Source organism: Harpia harpyja, chromosome 18 (genome assembly GCF_026419915.1).
Source record: "Harpia harpyja isolate bHarHar1 chromosome 18, bHarHar1 primary haplotype, whole genome shotgun sequence".
Taxonomy (NCBI): domain Eukaryota; kingdom Metazoa; phylum Chordata; class Aves; order Accipitriformes; family Accipitridae; genus Harpia; species Harpia harpyja.
This window is the reverse complement of record NC_068957.1, coordinates 15,331,296-15,355,324: the sequence shown is the minus strand read 5'-3', so window position 1 is coordinate 15,355,324 and position 24,029 is coordinate 15,331,296. Positions and strand designations below refer to the sequence as shown.

The window sequence follows — 24,029 nt, the reverse complement described above, 5'->3', positions numbered from 1 at the left end:
CCCCCGAGCCAGCCGCGCTGAACGCCTGGGGACTAGGAACCGGGGCGCGGGGCCGAAAAACTTACAGAGGGACTGCGCCATACAGCGTCCTGGGTGGAGCCAGCCCCGGGCGCTGTACGGCGCGGGGTGTGCTGGGGCCCTGGAACCTGGTTGCCACGGTTCTGACCAACCGACCGGGCCTGTCACGCCTTGTGCTGGGGCATGTCCCGGAAACGGGCTCCTGTCCGTGACGGGACGGCGCGAGGGAGCAACACTCCCGGGCCGCTGCGCGCTCTCATGCGGGCGGAGGAGCTGTTCCCTCCGTGGGGCTCCCGGCACGGCCCCGCCCGCGCGGGGTTACCGGGCCCGCAGACTGCCGTGGTGGGGCCGGGCAGGTTATGTAAGTGCGGCCGCCGCGGTGCCCGCTGGGAGCTGTAGTCGCGCGGGCGCACCGCCTGCCACGCTCGCCCGTCGGGGCCCCGCCCCCGCCCCCGCCCCTCCAGCGCGGGGGACGCTGGGTATTGTAGTCCGCCGGCCGTGCCCTGCCGCCGGCCTCCGCCCCGCCGGGACTACCGCTCCCGGCGTGCCGCGCGCGCGCAGGCGCAGGGCGCGGCACTGCTCCCTGGTAAACAGAGCGGCGCGGCGGTGGTGGGGCCTGGGTCTCACAAAGGGGTAGTGGGCCGGGCCGATGCGCGGTGGCAGAGCGGCTCAGACCCGGTGGTGGCGGCGCTGAGGCGGGCGCCCATGGCGGAGGCGGGCGGCGCCGCGGCGGCGCCGGACATCGACCCCGACTTCGAGCCGCAGAGCCGGCCGCGCTCCTGCACCTGGCCGCTGCCGCGGCCTGAGCTGCCGGCGGCGCCGGCGGAGGCGGGCGGCGCGGCGGGCGCGGCGGAGGAGGGCGCAGGTGGCGCGGCGGCGGGGCCCGGGCGGGCCGAGGGGGCGCGGGCGGGCGGCGCGGCGGCGCGGAAGGGCGGCTCCCGGCGCAACGCCTGGGGCAACCAGTCCTACGCCGAGCTTATCAGCCAGGCCATCGAGAGCGCCCCCGAGAAGCGGCTCACACTGGCGCAGATCTACGAGTGGATGGTCCGCTCCGTCCCCTACTTCAAGGACAAGGGCGACAGCAACAGCTCCGCCGGTTGGAAGGTGCGCGACGGGCCGGGCCGGGGCGGGAGGGTCGGGCCTGGCCTTCGGCGGGGCGCCGGGGCCGGGGCGGGCTGCGCGGCCGGGCGAGGAGCGGCCGCCCGAGGCGCCGTCCCGCTCCCCCGCTGCCGAGCTGGTGCTGCCGCCTGCGCCGGCCGGCCGGCCGCCCTCCCCGCCGCGCAGCCCCGTGCTCACCTGTTGCTCCTCGTCGCCGGGCGGGCTCTGCGCGCTCGACGTCGGTGCCAGCGCCTCATCCCCGCTGCAGCGCGGCGGCCTGGGGCTCAGCGCTGCCGAAAGCCGCTGAGCTGGCGCAGGTTTGTCCGCCCGTGAGTGCGGGGTAGGGTCCTCTCGGACCCAGCCCAAGCTCCGGCTCTGTGCAGCTGGAGCAGAGAGAAATGCTTCTCTGCGTGGGTGGTTGCAGCGTGGCCCTGTGAGGCCGCTCCTTGTGCCCTTTGTGTTTGGAAGGTTTTCCAGGAAAGGAGCGAGGGTCAGCTAAAAGGCTGTAGCTAAGCTTCTGTGCAAGATGAAGCACCAGTTGAAGGGTTTTTAAATACAAGGCTGCAGTTCTTTGTCACCTGACTGTGCTAAAGCTCAATATAAATAACTGTTTCATAGCAGGCATTCTTGGCTTTCAAGAGGCTCCCTTTAAAAAGGGTGCTGTGTCCCAGAGCAGTGGCGGTGCTGCAGCTGTGCAGGGACTGGGGACCTCTGCTGGAGTTTGGAAAAGGGAAAGCAGTGTACTTCTCCAGAGTCTTGGCGTTGTCTTCTCTTCTCGCTCTGGAAATAGGCACGTGCAAAGTTCTATTAAAAGAGCTAAACTCCATTTCCGTCCTCTGCAGGTGGCAGCCTGGTGGTCCCATTCTCTTTAGTCAAAGGAACTCCAGCAAAGAGAAGAGGACATGTGAGAGCTGGATTGCGAAATAGTCCCTCAGGCTGTCCTGATATATCATAGTGGATGCCATGGTGACTGGAGTCTAAAGAGTGTGATATTGCTTTCACTGCAGACTGGAATTACACTTAATGCCACACTCTCGTTTGCAGTGTACCTCTCCATTTGTGGTGTTGGTTAGCAGTTTGTCCGTGCTGCAGTTCCGTGGCAGCTTGAGCCAGTGTGGTTTGGGGCTTCCGTGACTCCAGCCACGCGTTCCTCTGCCTATGTGACCAAGCAGTAAGTCAGCACAGAGAGTTAATTTTGCAAAAAAGAAAATGGATAGCTTTTTCTGGTAGGTTAGCTTTCAGCTGGCTCAGCTCTCTGAAGTGGCACACCATGTGGTTGCATGAGTGTGAATGTGTGCTTGAAAGAGGGTAGGAACGTGGCGAGAGGGACGCAGCTGTCACAGCTTAGGCTGGCACAGGTCAATACAAAACTTTTCACCCTTGCCATTTGTCTGTCTCACTGGCAGTTCCTGGAGAGTGCATGTAGTTTGGCAAAAATTGACTTTTTTTTCTTTTTTGTGCACACTGAATCCTCCTTATTGAGTTCTGATTTGGGATAGCACTTGGGTGCATTTTCTTCAGAAGATTTGCTGGTCTCACTGGCAGATAGTTCTTGCTTCCTCAGGCTAGGCGTGCTGTCCTGGTCCTGCTGCTCCTGTGTGGAGTCACATTATTTTGGCAGACAGTTTGTGGAACTGGTGCATTTCTTCTTCAGGAATGTGTCTGTATCTGTTTGGCCTGAGACTAAAGTTCAGTGTGGCTTCTGAAATGCATCCCCAGATATCATGGCAAAGGTGGAATATAGTGAAGTGTCCTGCCAGACTGGGTGCTGGAATAGGTAGACTTCTGGCTTGACTGAGTATGGCTGTTCTTTTGTTATATTCATTCACGTGTAATGGGACCATCAGTCTTTGGTTTTACTCTGTGTTTTAATCATGTATCACTTTGGGGAAACATATAGTTGGATTTAACTTGCAGAAAGGCAGAGGTGAGAATTTGTGCACATACGAGGGTTGAGGTCCCTGCTCAGATGCTGTTGCTGTAGCTGTTCTGTGATGACTTTTCAGTGTGAAATTCGTTTGTAGTTTTTCAGCCTGGGAAAGGACTAACTCAAGCTGGCTTTAGTAGGGGAAGAGAACAGAAACTTCTTGCCAGGAAAGATGAGGGAGGGCAGAACCACAGCAGCTGTGGTGGGAATCAGCCTGCCTTATGATTAGGGCAGTTTAAAACCCTTGACTTCAACCAGCAAACAGAAAACAATGATAGAAATACAGTTGGAACTGTTTAAATGTCTGGGGAAATTCTCATTAAAACTTGTTTTCATTTTTAACAAATATTGTCAAAGTTCGGCTTGGTATGTGGGGATATGCGGTTAATCTTACATGCCCAGGAGAGGCAAAGGGGGCTGTGGTATATTCCCTCTGCTCCATTTTCTTCCCTGCTCACTCTCTCAAATCCTGTTGGCAGGGCTTGGCAGGATGCGTGCCCCATCGCGTGTGACCATAAAGCTCTGAATTCTAGTCTTGCTTTATGTTAACATGCAGCTATATAGATTTGCAACAGGTTTGGGTTCTTTTACTTACTTTAGTCTATTTGCATCAAGGTGCATTAGATAAAGGCAGGTTAGACATTTACAGTTTTAAAGATGTGGAATCGATCAAATCAGTTCAATTTGATTTTGTGGACTTAGAGTAAATTTAATAGGTGCATGTTTTGTATTTAAGACAAACTGAATAAACAAAAGATGTGCCTTCAGTTGAGGAATGGACCTGCCTGGTGTTTTGTTTTCACTGTTCCTTGGATTTTTTAGAGCTGTGAATCTTTCCTTGCATCTTTTTTTAATTTGTAAAGTAAAAGAAAAACTTCTTGAGTTGTCTTGGCTTTATTGACTTCTCAGTTTTGAACTGAATGAGTTTGGGTAAAGGAAGTTACCATGGAGCTGCTGCTAAGTGCTGATGTAGCATTTTGATGCCTGTTAAAGATAGTACTACAGCTCCTAGAGTTCTGGTATTTCTGTGTTGTTTGGGCAGAGCCATACTGATAATATGTCCTATTTGTATGTAGTGTAGTTCTAATAGAGAATTTAAAATGGGAAATCAAAAGAAATGTGTCTTTAAAAACTTTTTTAAAAATCTACTTTAGTTAATAAACTCATTGTTGCTTCATAATTACTTTACAGCTGTCCTACTCCACTATACAATTGGGGGAAATACAGCTGTTACAGACTGCCAGGGTGTAACCTCTGTGAATTCCGGATGCTTGCTGTTCTTGAACTGCTTCAAGCACTTTGTAAAGGACAGATTTGCTGGGTGTGCAGTCTGTCCTTTCCCTGCAGTGATTCAGCTGAAGTTAAGAATTAACCAGCCTGAAAGGCAGAAGTGTCCTTGCAGGGGTGTGTCATGGGGCTTCTTGGTAATCCTCCACTCGGTGCTCTGCAAGCTGCTCTGTGGATAAGAGGATAATTCCTTCTGGCTTTGAGATTACTTGGGGGAGGAAGGTGTTGAGGGTTTTGAATAAAGTAGAAGTGCATAAACCCCGCTGAAGCAGTTTGGACTGGTTGTTGCATTTCTCACATCCATGAGTATGAGTAAGTTTGACACAGTGAGGAGCAACGTTAAGGACTAGCCTTTCTCCGTGAAACATTCTGTGTGTTCTCCCAAAGCTGTTGTCTTTCCCTTTGTAGGAACAGAGTGAACTTTAAAACCATTCTTTTCACCCTCCAAAGACACTTCACTGAAGCAATAATCAGACATTTCCTATGCATGCAATGTAAAGGAAAGAACAAATGATTCTGCAGTATTGCATTAGTTATAGGAGGCTGAAGTCACACCTCTGCATTCTGGTACTTCTCATTCACTTCGATTCAAATGTGTACGTATGTATACACATACATATGTGCAACAACTCAAGTAGCTGTATTACAAATTAAAAATTACCAAGCATTCCGCTTGTCTGAAACAGAAGGTGTCATCCATCTGCTAGCTCAGCTAGCTCTTAATCTTTATTACAGTGGACAGCATTTTACTTTAAACCCTTCCATTCCATGCTTGTGTTATATGCCTATTGCCCATAGTTGATATTAACCGTTGACCAGATGGATCGGGAGACCTGGCTGAGGGCTCCCAGGTGCTTCCTTGCATGTACCCTGCAATTCAGTTTATGATGATAGAGTGACTTCACCGGCTTCCAGTGCCATAGTGCTGGCTCTGAAGGTCCCCGGCCTCTCCCAGAGCTGAAGGTGTCTGACCTCCTGGCAAGCATGTGCAGAGCTCCCTCAGGTTAGAGCAGCTGCTCATCCTGTGGCCCTCTGAAGTTCCTCCATGAAAGAGTAATAGGCCAGCAGACAAAAAGCAAGTCTTTCCATCTTCTGGACTATTTCTGCTGTGCTGCAGCTGGTAGGTTCTGCCATGTTATCCTTAGGCCCTGCAAATAAATTCCAGTTCAGTGGATACAAAATTATATGAATACTTGTTTTGGTAAAGATGAAAAGTTTATCGTTCATTGGTGTGTTGACTGCTGTTTAGCCAGCTTTTGGTTTTTTTTCTGTTGTCAGATCTACAAAAAAGCAATGGTCAGTTCCTAAAATAGTCACATTAGCTGTTTGCTTATATCCACCTGTGCTGTGCTGGAGTGTGCCTGTATCCTTGAAGATTTTTTGGCTCAGACTTGTCAGAATCATAGCTTCTTAACATAGACAGGTAAGGGCCAAATTGCTTATCAGGAGAGCTTTCTTTAATTTCACAAAGAAACCCTTTATCTGGAAAGGAACATCCGGTGAGAACACTTTACACAGGTTTACTTTTGATAATGATAATTTCAAGATGATGGTTTGAGAAGACATTCAAAATATTTCCCTGTGTTTGCTCACTGGGGCATAACTGACTTGATGCCAAAAAGCAAAAAGAAACATAAAACTTAAACTCCACATCACGCTCTGAACAAAGCGTGATTCTGTGCAACCTTCAGCCCAGTGCAGGTTTGTGCATAGGGGAGGCTCAGTCCAGAGTCTGGTCTCTCTCTTCTGCACAGAGCCATTGACCTCAGTCTGTGAAGAAAGAAGGTTACTTTCTGTTGACTGCGCTGAGAAAGCCCATAGTGTTTACTCCTAAGTTCACATGCCTGAAATTATACAATTCCCCGTGAAACCTTCTGACACTAAAGATGAAGAATTGCTAAATCGAATTGGAATAGTGATGTTATTGCTGTCATTGTTGGTACTTAATTTGAGTCCAGTTAATCTTTAGTGATGTTGTAGGTGCTGCTTTCCCTTAAGTTGGGATTATTTTGGTTTCTTGGAAGTTGCTGCCCTGCAAGGGGAGGGAGGGTCTGGCTGTTTGAATCCAGAGTAGCTGAGGGTGGGTGGAAACTGCTGGACTCTTGCAATTACCTCATATGCCCCCAAATGTATTCATGTGGTATTAGTGCTTAGTCCTGGCAGCAGGGAGGTGTTCTCTGTCCCAGCTGCTGACAGCCTAGCTGGGTTTCCTTAAAGCAGGGAGGAAAATAACAAAAAGAAGCTGAACGACAGTTGTTCAGAGGCTGTAGTGAAGAGTCTCGCATGGAAACCTGAGGAGCATGGGTAGGTTTTGTCCATCAGTCTTTCTTTTAACAGAATCTTTTACCTTATAATCCCATTACTCCTTAAATGGTCTGGCCATAGCAAGTAGTCTGGCCTAGGTGAGGGCCTGGTGAGGAGGGAGGAAGGCCGCTGGGCATGGCAGGATGTTGTGGACAGGAGGGTGGTGAAGTGCTGGGTGTGGGAAATGAGGCTGGTGGCAGTGCATGGGAGCAGGATGATGGTGCAAGTGTGGGGTCACCAGGTGTCCTATTTTTCAGGTGGGATAAAACTTAATGATGAGTGGTCAGCTGTGGTGAGGGCCTACCATCGCAATGTAGAGGCATATACTTAGCCCTTGTTAAAGTGGTATTAACAGCCCCTTCTCCCAAACAAGGTGTAATGCCCTGAATAAGTATGGAAGTGCAAGATTTATTTTTTTCATTTGAAGCCTTATGGAATGTAGATGTCCCCCTCAAAAGTTGGGGAGAGCTTGTCTTTTGGCAAAAGTCCATCTGCCCAGTGCCATGCCAGTCAAATTACCTGAAGATTTTGCTGCTACTCTTTCCTGCTCCCTGCCAGTCTGTTCTGGAAAGCTGCTTTGCTGAAAGATTATTCCTTACAGCACAGCTTATTTACCAGGCAGTCGTCGGAGAAGGCTGCTCCTAGACTGCTGGTATTACTTGTTCCAACAAGTTTCTTCTGCTCTATCTAATCCTGAACAGCTTTTGTTGTATATGCTTGCCTGTCTTGGTAAACTTGTAGATTGCCTCAGTCTTTGCTTTTTAGAGAGCTAGGATTTTCTTCTTCTGGGCTCCTGTTGAAAGATTACGGGAAGGAAAATGTTCTTCCTAAGATACAGCTCCCTGTCTGCTGAGCTTGGTATCTGTGCTCACGTGTGCCTTCTGGATGGGGATTGCTGGGGAAATGTTTTAGCTCCCTGGCTCTGGAGCAGTTGTTTACTTGCTGGAGTGTAACTTTACAAAATCTCTGCAATGAAGACTTTTTCCTGAAGCCTTTGGAGCCAAGTGGCCGGGTGAGTGCTGAGACAGGCACTGACAAATGCAGCAGGCAGGGCGTTCTCCCCTTGCAGCCTCCCAAGAATGCCATGGCAAATGATAATTCGGCACAATTATAGGTCTGGCTTTGGAACATGGCCCTGCACTGGGATGTGACCATGTTCTTTGTATGCCTCCGAGGCAGTGAGAGTGTATTACAGGCAGCTGCAGTGATTGCATATATTATTTTGTTTTTCCTGTCACTCATTCTTGAGTGAGACTTTTTGTTAAGAAATCTGGTGCCTCTGTGGTTTGTAGTAGAAACTGGACGTTTCCCAGGAGAATGGCCCTGGCCCTAGGGAGCAGTGATTGAAAGTCCAGGCAAATGTGGGCAAGCACCAAGTTTTCAAGGATAGCTACTGCTTCTGCTGTCTTTCTTAGCATAGTTGTGCTTGGCCCCAAGTGCCCTGTTAGCACAGGTCATGCACCACTGCTGCGTGGATGAGCTCTTCTGGGCAGGGCACAAGAGCCTCCTTCTGCTCCTGTCACATCAGTGCCTAGAAGAAAGTACATCACAGGAGCATGAGTTTAAGCTTGTTTTTAGTGTGAGGAACCTGAAATTCTGAACAAACCATTCTGAATGTTCTGACCTGCTCTGAGTAAAACTTCAGTCTTATGGCCTTACCTACAAAGCCATGTAGTCCTCTGGAAAGGATGTCACTGGCATTCTGTCTTCTATGTGACCCACGTGTGCGTTTTCGATAGTATCTTGGTGTCTATGGCAGTTGTCCAGAAGGCTGACAGGGTGGGATAATTGCTTGGTTGTGCTGCCAGCTCCTGTGGCTAATTGCCCATCCTGAGACCAAAGCACTGTTTGGTGCTGGGCAGGGTCCACAGCAGCACTAATGCTGGTGTGGGGGCAGGCCTGGTACAATGGCGAGGTGTGTTCCTGTCCTTTAAATAGGGCTAGGAGATTTTATCAAAGAAGAAGATTTAATGTTGTGGTAACTGAGATTTAGGAAATAGTTTTGTGTATGCCGCTAGCCACACTTCTGTGGCTGGTCTATATACCCTAGCTTGTACACACAGTGGTTGGGACCTAGTGAATGGTCCACCCTTCAGTGTACAATAAATGTCTCTAGCCAAACTTTGATTTTTTTGCATAACGTCATTAATTTCAGAATGGTTTTGTCTGAATGTGGTTTACAGGACTCATCTTTGATCTGTGATGGATTAGACACACAGACTGGCGTTTCTTTCACTGCAATACTTAACATACAGCCACAAGAACCTCTATAAGATATCTGAATAAACAGCAATAAGCACCCCTAACTAGTTGTTGAAGAGGTCCCTAAGGATTTGAAGGATTCCTGCCTGTGCCTCTTCTTTCACGTCATGACATATGTCAAAGACTTTGCAGAGCCAAGACCTCGTGTGGATTGCAGGTGCTCAGACCAACTGGGATCCTCATGCACTGCTGAAGTTGAGTGTCTAAAAAGTTAATGTCATCTATATGTTTCTGGTTTGAGTTGCTTAACATCGAGAAAGGAAATACGTCGGGGTTGCCTGGGTGACTGAACTCTGTCATTTCCTCTCCTGTCAGGTTTGACCTGGAGTTCTGTGATTATTTTAGCATAATTGATTTGTCCCTTACTTTCTCAATGAGATTTGAGGGTGCCCTCCATATGTTAGGTGTATTAAATCATTCTAGCAGATGCATGCTTGTGCTGGGGAGCATGAGGTGTGCAAGTGTGAATCTCTTGTGCTGTCTCACAGCACCCAGGCTGGTAGGTGCATTTGTTCAGTTGTATTTTGGGACTCTCTTGACTTGAGTCTCCAGTATGCAGGCAAGCTCAGTCATGTGGGTGTGTTATGGCTCTGGGTGCTGCCGCTGCAGTGGTGAGCTGCCTCGCAAAGTCTGCAGGAGAGGTGCAAAAGTGGTAATTTAGGCGTTTGCAGTTTTGACAGCAGTTAACCCTAATGTAAGAAGTGTTCGGGTTTTTTCCTCTGCCTCCAGCCACACATTCTGTTCTCTTCCTTAGTTGTCGGCGCTTGACCCCCACAGTGAGGTAGTTCAAAAAACAGGCAGAGATAACAGAGGCAGGAAAAGTAATTTTCAGGAAGGACAGGGCTGCTTTTAGGTTGGGTTAGCTCTCTGAACCAGCTCATAGGGTCACAGATGCTTGTGTTATGGGAGGAGGAGAGTTTGAAGATGAGGAAGGAAGGAGTGGTACAGCAGTTACCTGTTTCTACAGCTATGAGCCATTATGACAGTTTAGCAGTAACATGTAGAAGCACTTTGAGACTGTTTCGTAACAGGTACCAGGCTTTGCATATCTGTGTTCATGTGAATCCTAGTCTTATTCCAAGATGTCTTATTTCAAGCTGCTTTTCAGCCAAAAAACTAGAAAACTTGATACTAAAATTGTCACTTAGGATACCTGAAGTGGTTCTAATTTTCTTGAGGTTTCAGTATTACTGAAATGCTTACACCAGTGCAGTGTGCTTTTGCTGACACAGGAATTAAAACCCGGCTATAGCCATGCATGAGAAGAAAAAAGTATATAGTTAGTTGTGAAATTTTGAAATCCTGAACCTATTGGTTTAAAGTTCCATTTTAGTAAACGAAGCTAAAAATCAGGTGGTTGTGAGACTCCAAATGTATACTGTGTGTACAAGCTACTGGGCCATTCCTGATGGGACTGAGTGTCATCATGAGTTCAGGGATTACTTTCAGGAGACTAAATGAAGAATTAGTGAAAACCTCGTGGTTCTTATTGCTGCAGCAATATGCATGCAAAGTCATGCACATTTATGTGGGGAAAGAGAGGGGGTTCTTTGGAAATGAAAGCAGCAACCTTCCAGGGGACAGGGGGCCAGTCTGAATTACTTTTTTTGAGACTTGAAGGAAAAGAAAGCTTTATTTAGAGAAGAGGCCAGGCAGGAGTGTTGTATAGCTATTACTGTGAACAGCTTAAATAATAAAACTGTGTCAGAGCATTGACTGACACATGTTCTATCAGGCCCTGGCTCCACAGTAACCCTTGGGGTGCTCTCTGAGTAAGAGCATACATATCCTTTGATACTGATCACAAGCAGCCAGTCTTCTCCAAGTCCTCAACAGCCAAAAGTTAAAATGGAGGCTAACGCAGAGTGGTTCTCACATCTCCTTCCCTCTCCATGAAAACTTTCCACTTTGCCTGTATTGTTTATCCACCTGCTTTGTTCTAGGATAGTACTTTTGGTGAGGTGGCCAAAATTAGCGTGTTGAGGACTTGTCTGAGAGGAAGAGGGTGGGGAGAGGGAAAGAAGCAGGCAGGAAAGAACTGTGTTCAGAGGTGGTGGGAAAGGATGATAAAAGCAGAGTTCACTTTGTTCAGAATTAAGAAAGCATGCATGAAAGCTGAAGGCTGCTATATACCTTTTAGTTTATATGAAAAAGATGTTGTTCTTGGACCACTGTTATGCTACCAGTGTAGCACCTTTTAATGATGTGTAATTTGACCATCTGAACAAATTAAATGCAAGTATCAAGCAAATGCATGACACAGGCCTCAGGGGGCGTTTATGGAGGATCTGCTCAAACAATGAGATTATTGCTTGCCAATTCTAAAATACCAGGGAGTTTATCAGTTGCAGGATGAAAATTCAGTTTGATGATGGTGTACAGATATGTTAGCTTGCAGTTTCCAGCAAAGCTAAACCAAAAGAAGGGAGTTGGGAGAGGCAAAGAATGTGTGCCTTGCCAAACAGAAAGATAGGATAGGCTAAAACTGGCATGTACTGTGTGGGAGTGCACTATCTGCTGAACATCTTACGGCATTAGAAACACACAGAGGAAGGCATACTGTCTTCTTGCAGAGTGAGGCGGGCAGGGTCCAGGATTAACAGGACTCTTGTTCCACAAAGTTTCTCTTGTTTCTCTGGTTTTGGGATGAAGATGGTAATGGGCGTACTGAATTAGAAGTGTTTTGCCATTTCTCTTCACCCAGTCTGTTTGATTCACTGCTATGCTGTGCTCGAATCAGTCTGAAAACTAGTCATATAAAAATTAAAAACTTCAGCCAGGCTTATGCTGGCTAATAGGGTTGGCAGAAGGATGGGAGCACTATTAGCTCAAATTCAGTTAGGCTCATTTTGAAGTTGCAAGCTGTATTTGGGAATTTGCTTACTTGCTCTATGGTATGCTTAGTTTTTGCAGATTCTGTACGGTCTTGAAAAGTTCTTTTGTGTTAGTATTTTGCTAGTTGGAAGCTTCTAGCTGTCACGGTAGTTTCACCCTCTGTGCTGCAGTGAGACATGGCACTGCTTGCTAGTTGCTGTCAATCATGTGCAAGCAGAAGTAGCAGGTTTTTATGCGTATGTCTTTGTTATAACTTTCTTCTCTGGATACTGTCTGAATGTGTTTATCTTGTGAGGTTTCTAGGTGGGAGGTGTGTCAACTGTCAGGTCCTCATATCTTGGATTTGTTTTTTTGGTTTGTTTTTTTTTTCAGAACTCTATTAGACATAACCTGTCCCTGCACAGCAAGTTTATTAAAGTCCATAATGAAGCCACAGGGAAGAGCTCTTGGTGGATGCTCAATCCTGAGGGTGGTAAAAGTGGAAAAGCACCAAGAAGAAGAGCTGCCTCCATGGACAACAGCAGCAAACTTGCAAAAGTCAGAGGTAAAGCATCCAAAAAGAAGCCTCCTCTCCAGTCTGCTCCAGAATCCACTGCTGACAGTCCTGGCTCCCAATTCCCTAAGTGGCCTGGGAGCCCGTCCTCAAGAAGCAATGAGGACTCTGACATGTGGAACACCTTCCGGCCTCGAACCAGTTCCAATGCAAGCACCATTAGTGCCAGACTTTCTCCTATCCTGACAGAGCAGGATGACCTCCACGATGAAGAGTTGCTTCCTTCTTTAGTGTACTCCAGTGCATCTAGCAATGTTCCACCAACTGTGACTGAGGAGCTTGAGCTCATCGATGGCTTAAATTTGATGTCTCCCAGCTCATCTGTGTTATCTACCCAGCAATCTGCCTCGAGTGGTCAGATCCAGAGAGATTCCAGTTTTTCTTTGCGGAGCCCAAATTCAGCTGGTCAGACCACTACTTTTGGCAATTCCCTGTTTAACCCGGTTGATATCTCACTGCAAAGTTCTGTCAGCCATTTCTCTGCCCCTCAGACCTTGGAAGCTCTTCTGACACCCAGCTCTCCGCCTCCAAGGGATGTTATGATGACTCAGGTGGATCCAGTTCTCCCGCAGACAGGTAACAGGATGAGCAGCCGAACTCTTCTGCTTCTAGGTGGACAAGCCGCCCAGAGTAAAATGAGCTCAGGCAATCCACGAGGAAAGCCTACAGAGCAGCAGGCAGAACCAGTCAGTGCCAGCATTTTGCCATCAACACTTCCCATAGTAACATCTCCTCAAAACACTGCCAGCATCACCAGTTTGAAGGCTCCAGTTTCTGCAACAACTGCCCAGTCAGTCCAGCTGGGCAGTCCGCTGCTTCTTTCTTCTGCTAGCCCTGCTCCCTTGGGATTGAACCAGGACAGGCTGCCTATTGACCTGGACATTGACATGTACATGGAGAACCTTGAATGTGATATGGATTACATAATCAACAGTGAACTTATGGATGGAGAAGGACTGGACTTTAATTTTGAACCCATTCTGTCTACTCCCAGCTATCCCAGCACCTCGCAGGCCTCCAACCATACCTGGGTACCAAGTTAACTTCAGGAGCACAAAAAGGTAGGTGTAGTTATGTAAAATGCTCTATGGTAGGAACAGCAGTTTCTGGGATGGGTCCTGTGCCCAGCTCTGCAGCAGTTAAAGATACCTCTTTGGAAGCGCTGGAGCTCTTTGAATAAAAAGCTTCTGGGAGAGCTGCATTCCCTTGAAGAAGGAGAAAAAGCTGTGTAAAGGTAGGTAGACTTAACTTACCAGGTAGTAAACTCCTTTATGGAGTAGAGCAGCAACCTGAATAAAACTCCTGTTGTCTCTTGTTACCAAAGATTACTGTACTACAGGACGTTGGTCTCTGCCATGCAATGCCTATAGCTCTGAAGTTGACATGAAAGCATATGCTGATTCCATAAATAAAGACATGATCCTGTATATACAGAATGGTTGAACTGAGCCAAGCACATGCTGTGTTTCTATGCGGGTTATTATTACCCTTGCAAAATTTTCTAGTATGTGTAGTTGCAAAGAGTGTCTGTGTCATGACTGCCTGCTTTGCCCTGTGTGTAGCAGGACACAATCACTCTCAGTTAGCAGACCTTCTGTCCTTCCCTTATCTGGGATAGTGTCTGTAAAGTCTGGTAAGCTGGTTCATCAGCATTAACTGCTGAATTGCTTATGTACCCATTATTGGAATGGGAATGGAGAACAGGAGTATGCAGTGTGGATGGAGGTGGAAGGAGAAGGGGTGCGTTAGTGCTATCCCAGGCACAGCAAAGCTGTCTCTTCAGTGATCTTTCATATTTGCACAAAAATTTCTAGAGTCAGTTTGGCAAATAGTGTATATGAAAACAAGGGTTAAAAATGTCTTATTCTCTGAGGGTGTGACACCCTGATATGAAGCTCTTTAACCACTGAGGCAGTTGAAGAATTAGAGCAATGGAGCTGAAGGCATACTTCACACTTGGAGCTCAGTTAGCTAACAGAAAATGGACAGTTTCTTTTATGGACTGGAGCATAGGCTGGATATTGGTTGGAAAGTGGAAGCCTTGCCCAGAGTATTTCCTGTTTAGGAGGCAGATACAGTATTTGTTAAGTGTTAAAAATTCAACCCCTAATACTGGCCAGCTGAGCAGGCAGAAGTAAGGGCAAATTGCAGATACTGCTTCAGTTGTGGGAAGCCCTTGAGCTTCAGAATGATGGAGACTGAGTCAAATTATCATGTACTTGACCTTAATACTTTTTCCTAGGCACCTGAGTAACTTGGAGGTAATTTGGACTAGGTGACCTCTGGAGGCCCATTTCAACCTAAATTTTCTGGTGATTTCTGCTGCTGTTCGTGCTGGAGACCAGATATTAAGTTAAATATTTTTCTGCTCTGCCCCAGTAGAGCTGCTCTAGACAAGTGCTTGGGTCTAGACAAAGTGAAATGCTGTCCTTTGAGCCAGTGGTACTTAAACCCTGTGAACATATTGATATACCACTATATATTGACTTTTTAAACACAATTTAACTCCCTCTTATTCCAAGTCCCACCACACTGCTTAGGATTTCATTTATTAGTAATGTTCTGTCTGTACGTAACAGATCCCTTTACTGTAGAGAGAGGGAGGATCAATCAAGCTTTTCTGTTTTGTTATGGGGCTTTTTATAGTCTTGTGCATTTCTTAACTGTGCTCTTGCTGAATTACTGAGTGGCTGTCTTAAACTGAATATCCTAACTTCAGGTGGAATATGGAAACTCAGTTTTGATTTCAAAGACAAATTTGGTTGACAGAACATTGGCATCCTTCATCCGCATTAGGACTGTTTGCAAGTTAGTGACAGAGGCTGTGGCGTTTTGAGCAGTGTTTCCACTGGATATTGTTCTGAGCTTTTGTGTTTTGTTTTTTTTCATGCCATGCTAGGGCAGGCCATCATATTTGGGGTATACATTGACATTGCAGGGGTGAAATATTTGTCACAGGAGTGTTTTCAAAACATATGCAAACTGTTCTGCATTCCTGGGTGCATTAATTACCTGGGCTGGGTAGACAAGACCTCTCTCTCTCCAGAATATCAGGCATAGATTATTTTTTTAAGAGTGTAAAGCAGAGAAGCTGAGGGAATGTTTATCAAAGGGTAGAGTCTAGTACTGGTGAAGATGTGGCTGTAATCAAATGCTTAAGAGGGAGAACATGAGCTCTTAACAGCCTGGTTATGTTCTTGTTCCATATTATTATTCCATACTTAGCATGTGAATTGCTTAATCAAAACAGAGGAACTATCTGATGTTAAAAACCCTGGATTTGCTTTGTTCCATGCATGAAGTTGAAGTGATACTTTCTGGGAAATACACTGGACACATGCTCACTAAGAAAGGAGTGAGATCTGGAACAAGTTCTGAACCAGTACTGTGTTTCAGCAGAAAGCGTAGCTCCTACGTGCCTCTTGGTGAACAATTCTTAACAGCAGTACTGCACTTGGAGAAGTGACACTCTGTTCAGTGTGCTTTGTTTCAAGCCTCTTGTTCTGTCTTTAGATTATGTTTGCTTCTTCTGAGCTTTGCAAAGCTTTTCAGTTTTGCCTGTATACTGGAATCCATGGAGTGGGACGAAGGGGAGCTTTTTCCCCAAAGGAGAGCAAGTATTGTGTAAAACACTGCCAAGACAGAGAGATGGGTCAGGTTTCTAAGAAAGGGGGAACAGGGCATGCATGGAGAGAAATAGGAGTGTCCCTGGAGGTCAGGAAGGACCATGGGAAAAGGTGGCAAAATGTTTTGTCAAATTTACAAGTTCCAAAGCCAGGTGAGCTGTAGTCATCAGTGTCTGCACTCAGGTCAAGATTGTGTCATCTCTCCCTTCTCTGATTCTGTTACTGCAGTGAGTTATTAGGGTCCCTGTTTGGAAATCACTGTTCAGGGAAAGCATGGCTGCCACTATATATTGTTCCAATGTATATTGTTGCAGTGTGACAGGCTTTTTTCCTTTCATATCCTTTCTGTGAATGTGTTTTTTCCATGTTAAATTCACATTGGCAAAAGCTAATCTAAGTGATCGCTAACCTAAAGCTGTCCTTCTGAGTAGTTACTATGGGCTTAACCCGTAGATTTCTGGGTCAGTTATGGGTGTAACACTGAGCAAAAACTGTTCATCAAAAATGCCAGTGATCACACTCTCATTTGAACACCCAGAATGAAACTGGAGCTGGGGAAGTATTTATCTTTGTAGGCAAGAGAAGATCTTTAGAAATAAGTACTTAGTCTCTCTGCAGCACTTGCGAAGACACAAGCTAGTTGATGTTACCCATGGTGCTCAAAGCTGACATGACTTTATCCCCTTCTTGCAAGTTAAATCCTAAAGAGCTTGTCCACAGCTTTGCCACAAGTCTGTTTGAACCCTGTGGCTCTTTACTTGGAGATTAGAGATGTAACATTGAAATTTTGCCTCTGCCCAGCAGCAATGCAACACCCACAAACCTAGTTATTAGCCACAGAGGAAGAAAGTCAGCATGTAAATACTTTCCTTGACTAGGAAAAATATAAATTGTACAATTTCTGCTGCTGCTGTCTGGTAGCTGTGGCTCACTTAGTTGTAAACCTGCCATTCACTGGTTAAGGCGCTGGATGTGCAAGCCATACAGAGTGACTTACGGGTGCCTTAGTGAGCAAGGTCATGGAAAAAGGGTAGCCACAGCTGGAATTAGATGGTGGCATGCAGATGCTCAATCATGGGCAACCACTCTTGCCTTCAGCACTTAATGCAATTGTCCTCCATTCTGGTCACGGGAAGTGTGGGTGGCCACCCGGCTGTCTCTGAGCAACTCAGGGACTTTGGGCTTGCTCATCTACCTCTTTTATGTATTTCTGCAAGCCAGTAGGAGGAATAACTGGGAATAGAATTGCCTGTTCTGTACAGTGGTACAGTTTGTGTCTCATTGAGTGTAAAGTCTGTCCACTGTTCTGGTGGACATTAGTTATTGATCTTTAGTTTTTCAGTTAGACTCCCTAAAGCTTCATAGCCTGGAGAACTCCTTATCCCTTGCCCAGCTTGGTCTGGACTCGTGGTTTTCTTGCTGTGCTCTATCTAATTCCCTTTGGTCCAAACACTGTATTTTTGTCTACCAGAACATTAATAAATAAAACCCCCATCAACTTACAGTTTCCCAAAGTAGCCTGTTGCTCTGGCTTCTGTTTTAAGTTACTGTCTTTTCTTGTTCAGGGCTAATTCCCTCTTGTAGCTTCTTTCCCTTTCCACAAGTTTATTCATGCTCACTATTACTGAATGCAACTGTTGGGATGCCCTACATTTATCTCGCTATTCTGCCTTCCAAAGTGGATCATAGACCTACAGTGGAGGTTTTATGTCAGTGTCTTAAATCTGCTTAGACCTATTGCAAGGCTTGTTTGAACGAGTTGTGGTAGCTTTGTTGAGGTGAGGCAGAAGACCTGAGAAGGGATCTTTAGACTTGCAGGGAAGTGAGGTATCTAGAAATGTTTAATTACTTGTAGGTAGATACAGGATTTCTTTAAGTGGGTGAGCATAAACAGTTGTAGTGTGTGATCTTTAAAAATCCTTTTTTTAGTCCTTTCCCTACCAATTGATATTTGTGGTTGCTTAAGGTGAAGAGTAATTTTTCTCTTCCTTGCTGCTTTCCTGCAATGCCTCTCGTGCTAGCCAAGTCCTTCTTTAAACCTCCTTATCTTGCAGAGCTCTGTTGGTGCCGTCAGCTTACAGGAGGAGTGCTTACTTTTGACCTTTATGCTTTTGTTTTGTCTTTGTCTTAATTGTACTCTGAAGCTTGGAGCTGAGCAGTTGCATCCTCCACTTGACTCTCCATTGATCAAGGTCTCTTATGATCTGTGTTTGTTCTTTGCTGGAAGTTGGCATCCTTTTTGCAGCAGAGGCTGATTGATAGTAATTAACTCCTTATCTATGCATCCAGGATTCCCACTGAAGCTGAGATCTAACCATTCACTCTATTTTTCTTCTTCCTAGTGTCCTTCAGGTTTTGAACATTGGGTTCTGACTTCACTTCCCACCCCTGGCAGAGAAAAGAATGGAGCACGTTGGATTTGGTTTCCCTGCACACCACACCTTGGGCAGAAGGGGCTGCCCACCTGGGAAGAAGGGGCAACCTGCGTCTGGCTGCAACAGGAAGAGTTTAAAAATAATAATCCTGTTATGTGCCACGGCTCTTCCTACAAACCTGACCCTGCCTTGGACCATCTGGAGAAACCCTGGGCTCTACATGTCCAAAGAGGAGTCCTGGTAAAAACCTCGGCCAGAAGACTCTGTGCCAGGCAATAGCATTTTCCCATGTGAAGAGTTCGGTTTGCTGGAGGAATCTCTCAATGGCTATCCTCTCTCTGCTATGGCAGAAAGTCTCCCAGTGCCTCGGACTGGCAGAGGGCAGGCTCTGCTCTCACTTGGCTTGCCCTCTGGGACAAAGTAGTTGGACGTTTTCATTAAGCCACCAGATGTGCACTTGGTATCCCACAGACTTGCAGAGGAATTGGAAGGAGCTTGTTGGTGGAAGCCCTGTGGGAAAAGGGTGCGGTATTTCAGGGGTTGGTTTCAGTGGTTTCAGCGTGCCCGTCTCTGGAGCGCCCATTCATCGTTCTGCAGGGAAGGGTGGTGGCTGTGGTGCAGAAGGCTTCCTCTTGTCCACCTGAGTGGAACAGGAGGACATTGAGTTTTTCACTGTGCCAACTGAGCCCCATTGAATCAGAAGCATGTTTCAAGAAGTCCCTATGCTTTTCTCAGCACTTTCCTGACACGCCATGCTGCTGTAAAATAGGCACAGGTGCTAATAGCTGTTTCTGGGACATAAAAACATCATTTTGGGTTTGTTTCTGATCTGTCTTGCTACAGCAGAGAAATGGAAAGCCTGGGTGTGGCCTTAACAGAGCCCTGGTTGCTTTTCAGAAGGGCATTTTCTATAGATAAAATATTTTTTTACTAATCTGGGAACTTTCTACAGTGAATATGAAGCCAATGTTAAGTGTGTCCCCATTAGATGTATTAGGCATCTCTCCCTCTGAGAAGGTACCAGTGACAGACTTCTTTTTCAGAGCTGTATTAGGAACAAATGCATTTGATGTTTGATAATGTATATGATTGAGGGGAAAGAATTGGCAGGTCCCCATGGTTTCAAACCGCCTTGGGGAAGAGTTGTACATTATTGTAATCTATATGTAAAAGTAGCTGCAAATTACATAGAAGCTTTTCTAAACCTTTTTAAATATATATTATATATTTTAATTGAAAATGAGATTATTGGATAAAAAAAAAAAACCACATCTGCTGCATCTGTCCCCTTGATACCAGATAACACTACAGTATGGGAGGGGACAGGCCTAAGGCATTTTGGGCCAAGAAGCTGAAGATGTCATTGGAAAAGTGGGAAGGGCACCACAGTGTAACTGGGGAATGGCTGCTCTCCCCAGAACAGGCGGAAGGTGCCTGTGTGGCATGGCATTCAGCCACAGCTACTCAGTCTCTTTCCCCAACTGGGCACTCCCACCAAGCCAAGAGCACAATGTTAGGGAATGCTAATCATTAACAGCGCGCTCATTCTCAGCTAATCCCTTAAGTAGCTGGACTGCAGCTAATACATAGGACAGATTCTCTAGTCTGCTAAGAAGATGGTGTGGACTGGATCATGCTAGATCTGCTGACACTCTGGGTTGCCCTTATGGAAGGCACAATTGGTTTTTTGGTAGCTCGCTTTCTGGTTTCTGAAGGTTTTTGTTTTCTTGCTGAAGTTTCTGCTACTGCTGGGGAACTTGAAGCCTGTAGGTACACCTTTGCAGATGTGCCTGGGATCCTGCCCTGCCTCTTTCTTCTTGCAGGACAGAAGCTAGGAGTCAAGAGGTTAGTTCAGAACATCAGCTGGCATGTTTCTGCCACTTTTTTGGTGTTTGCAGTGGCAGGATTTGTGGGAGACACGGTGCTTTCATTGTGTTCTGGTAGGCTTGGTCTGGCAGAAAGCCTTTCCAATCCTTTCTGAAGGTGGCAGTGGCTTCCGTTCGGAAGGTTTATATCATGCAGTGCTATGAGACGTACTGTTCTACCACCTTGTCTGCTCTGTTTTCATGGGTTTCATTTCATTTTCACTTGAGTGGAGATTGGAACAGGAGCAGTTTGTCTGGTTACCTGCAACAAGGAGTATTCAACAGTCTTATTTTTAGGATGCTCTGCCATCAAAGCTTTTGAATAGTTTGATAACCTTTGCTTTGAAGGCTGCCTTCATGGCAGACCTCATGGTGGTATGTTTCAAATTTACCCACAGTCTGCATGTCTGGCCACGCCTCATTGTAACAAACAAACAAAAAGGCAGACCCTAAACTGGGATCCCATGTCTTGCAGACTTGAGTCATGGATGCCCATTCTCACTGCAGGTAGTTCATTACACAAATAGATGGATACCGTTTCCACAAACACCTGATGGCATGTGTTGCCCATATGAATTGGACATTGTGGGCCGCAGCTAATAGGTCTGGTGGGATTCGTGTTACTTGGCACATAATATACCACTTTGTCAGCTTGGGCCCTGAGGGAAAATGAATCCCATGATCTCCAGAGCAAGTGGACTGGCTGCCTGTGCTTCACAGCCATGTATCAAAGGACAAGACATCGGTATGTGTGGTCATGTTATATGTGAATCTCTAGCTCGTTTCTCATGAAAACAGAACCCAAAGCAATAGGAAGGACAATATTAGTAACCAGTGCTTCAGACCTGCAAATCCATGGTGAGCTGTTTCTGGCTGGGTTGGTCTGTGGGGAAGAAGTGCTGTCTTCAGGCTGTTCCAGCGTGTCCCCTAGGTGTGACAGCACTGGGAGCCTGACCTGATCTCTGGCTGCAGAGAGCCTGGCCCTGAGCACTCGGGTAGCGCCCTGGAGAGATCTGACATACTCTCAGCTAGTACATGTCCTCAGCCTGTTCCAGCTGAAGGAGCTGCAGCCCAGGTTCACCAAGGCTCATCATGGTTGGTGCCCTACAGTGTGAGTTCATGAGAGACCCTGTCCTTTTATTAAGGAATAGAGCACCTATCTTCCCCCCCCCCCCCCCGCCACCATGCTCCCAAGCCGGCCTCCTGGGGACAGCACTGGAGACAGGAGCACCTCTGGCTGGAGTCCTGCTGTACCAGTGTGCTGACGGTGATGTCTCTGTCTTGCAGCAGTCTGTGCAGGTGCTCTCTGTCTCCTCAACACAACAGGAGCTGGCAGTGGTTGAAGAAGCCTGAGAGTGTGCTAGTGCTGAGGATGGTGTTCAGAAGACTAACGGTGCTCCAGGAGTGCTCAATAAACCACGAATGTAATGCTGCAGGCTCAGGCAGGCAACTTAGCTTCTCGTTTGTATGTGTAGCAGGATAGCTTGGATCATGGGCATGGAGGGCAGGGATGCAGAGAATTCAGGAGTTCTCCAGCCCCTTCTCAAATAACTTTACATAAACTTGAGCTTTTCTAGCCTGGGATATTTCCTCATAGGACACAGGAGACTAAAGTTCCTAAACTGCTGCTTGCTGAAAGGCTGTACTTGGCAGAGGGTTGCTCACTACTTGTCCAGTTTTTTGTATTCTTGCCCAAAGTGTTTGCTACTGACTGCTGCTGGATTCAGGATAGTGTCTTGGTGGATCTTCATTCTGCATTAGCACTGCAGGCCCTGTACTTGTGGGCTGGTTTTTGCTCTAATGAAGGATTGGGCTGGAATTTCAAGAGCAGCTGTGAGCTGGGTGGGGAGGGGCCAGTGACATGGGGATTGATGCTCCTGGATTAAGTACCCTGAGGGGAGTGGACAGGGGACTCCTGGCATGAAGCCTTACATTGCGCTGTGTGCATTTTCCTTGTCCTCACTGAGCTCGGGTAACAAGTTTCTTCATCTCCAGAAGATCAAATGCCATCTTTCACAGCGTGAAGCCACCATGCAGCTCTGGGTTGCGAAGGATTTGGGTAACTAGGCCCATGGAGCCTAGTAGGAGGCAGACTTGATTGCTTTTATTTACACCCGGGTTTAGCAAATTGCTTGAGCCTTCTTTATAACTTAAGCTTATTTTACTATACTCCCAGCTTCCTGTGAGAGCTTGGAATATTGAAAGCTTCTTGGAGCCCTTAGTTTTCCATGTTGGTGTGCCTAAAAACATGTCATCCCCCACCCTGTGCTGCTTTAAAAACAGCAGTCAAATCAGCCTGGTAAGTGAGAGGAATGAAAGCAGTGGGAGCGTTCCAGAGCCCAGATGTATTCATAAACGAGGCTCATACTAGAAGCAAGTAGCACTAACCAGCTTTTCCAAAGGAAATGCCTAGAAAGCTTTTACGTAGATCATCATTTGTTAATTTTCTTACTTAGTTGCTTATTTATAGCCACACTCAAATGCTTCAGGGCTAGCCTTGCTCCAGGAATGAGAAACCTGTGTCTGGTGCCACAGGTCGGAGTGCCTTGGGAGTGGCGTCCTGGGCTGTCACCGAAATAAAGTGCAAGTCTGGACCCACTATCAAAAAACCCACAACAAATCAATCAACTTTGGGACATCAGCATGAACAGGGATAGCTTAGGTTTTGCCTCAGTTGCATGTCTAATGAAAAACATGTTCTAATTAATGTGAGGAGAAGCAAGCAAGAGGTGACTCCTGAAGCCTGAAAGACCTGTCCCTGTGAAAGCTCGGTAGCATGTCCCACCCGTCACCACAGTTGCTCACCCTTCAAGAAAGGGATCCCCTCTCTTCAGTAGCCTTTGTGTCTCTCCCTGCACCATGATGTGTCTCTAGTTGATGGAAACAAACCTCTGATGGAATCAAACTTGCATCTAATATCATGGTGTAAAGCAGGGAGAAAGGGCAGCAGAAGCTGAAAGTGAAAGAGCTGATGGTGTTGCATTTATGGTTCTCTGGCTGAGGCAGCATTATGGTGGGTGGTCGAAGGGGATGTTTGCAGCTGGTGCCATGGTGCTCGGTGTGGTGCTACCCTGTGGTGCTCCCCAAGGTGTCTTGAGAGTTTTGGCTACGTAGAAGATAGGTCACTTCTCCTGAAAGGTGCCTTCTTTGTAAGGCAATGGGGATGGTTCTGTGAAATGATGCTTCCAGCACAGTGGAGTCTTCACCTGGTGCGATCCCAGGAAGGGTTTCTGCATTGCTAGCACAGACGTCTGCTGCACGCGGGGCAGGTACCACTAGCTGACATATTTTCCACCCTCTGCACTCTTTCACCCATTTCTCACAAATTTTTTTACATAATAAAACTCTGCTTTTGTTTGCTCTCTGTAGCAGTGTAACTTCTGAACCATTACAGGCTCTTTGTTACCATCTGTGCTAGCAAGACTGTAGAATGTGCTAGACTAGGGGGGAACGTTTGACAAATAAAAACCTGTAATCCTCTGTTCTGTCTCATGCGGTTTGTTCTGTTTCCCCAGTGAGGACCAGTTATTTTTTCTTGCCCTTGGCTTCTTTCATCTGCCCTCCTCACCTGTTAGGGCAACCCCTCGGTGAAATGCCCCTTAGCTGGCCAGAAGTGGAAGGGTCGCAGTGTGACAGCCCACAAAGATTACAGCATGCTCTGCAGTCTGTAGAGCCCCTTGTTACAACTTACTGGCAGTGCGTGGGGACCCATGGGGTTGCCAAGCCCTAAAACTGACCCTGGGGAGTTTTAACTTCTGCAGGACTAGTCTAGAGTCATCCTAGCCCCTTAATTCCTTGCCCTTCTAGACCTGAGTGCAGAAGATGACTTCATTTTATATAGCTACATTCAAACATCTTTGAGTGTCAGCAACTCTACCT

At 46.9% G+C, this 24,029-nt stretch overlaps 1 protein-coding gene across 1 annotated transcript; it reads left to right on the top strand.

The window, feature by feature from the left end:
• The first annotated feature begins 588 nt into the window (after window positions 1-588).
• FOXO4 (forkhead box O4) lies at window positions 589-23,630 on the top strand. The gene is made up of 3 exons (XM_052813394.1): window positions 589-1,122; window positions 12,104-13,345; window positions 18,253-23,630. The coding sequence occupies exons 1-2, from the start codon at window positions 724-726 to the stop codon at window positions 13,325-13,327; spliced, it is 1,623 nt and encodes a 540-aa protein (XP_052669354.1). The 5' UTR covers window positions 589-723; the 3' UTR covers window positions 13,328-13,345; window positions 18,253-23,630.
• Window positions 23,631-24,029: the final 399 nt, after the last annotated feature.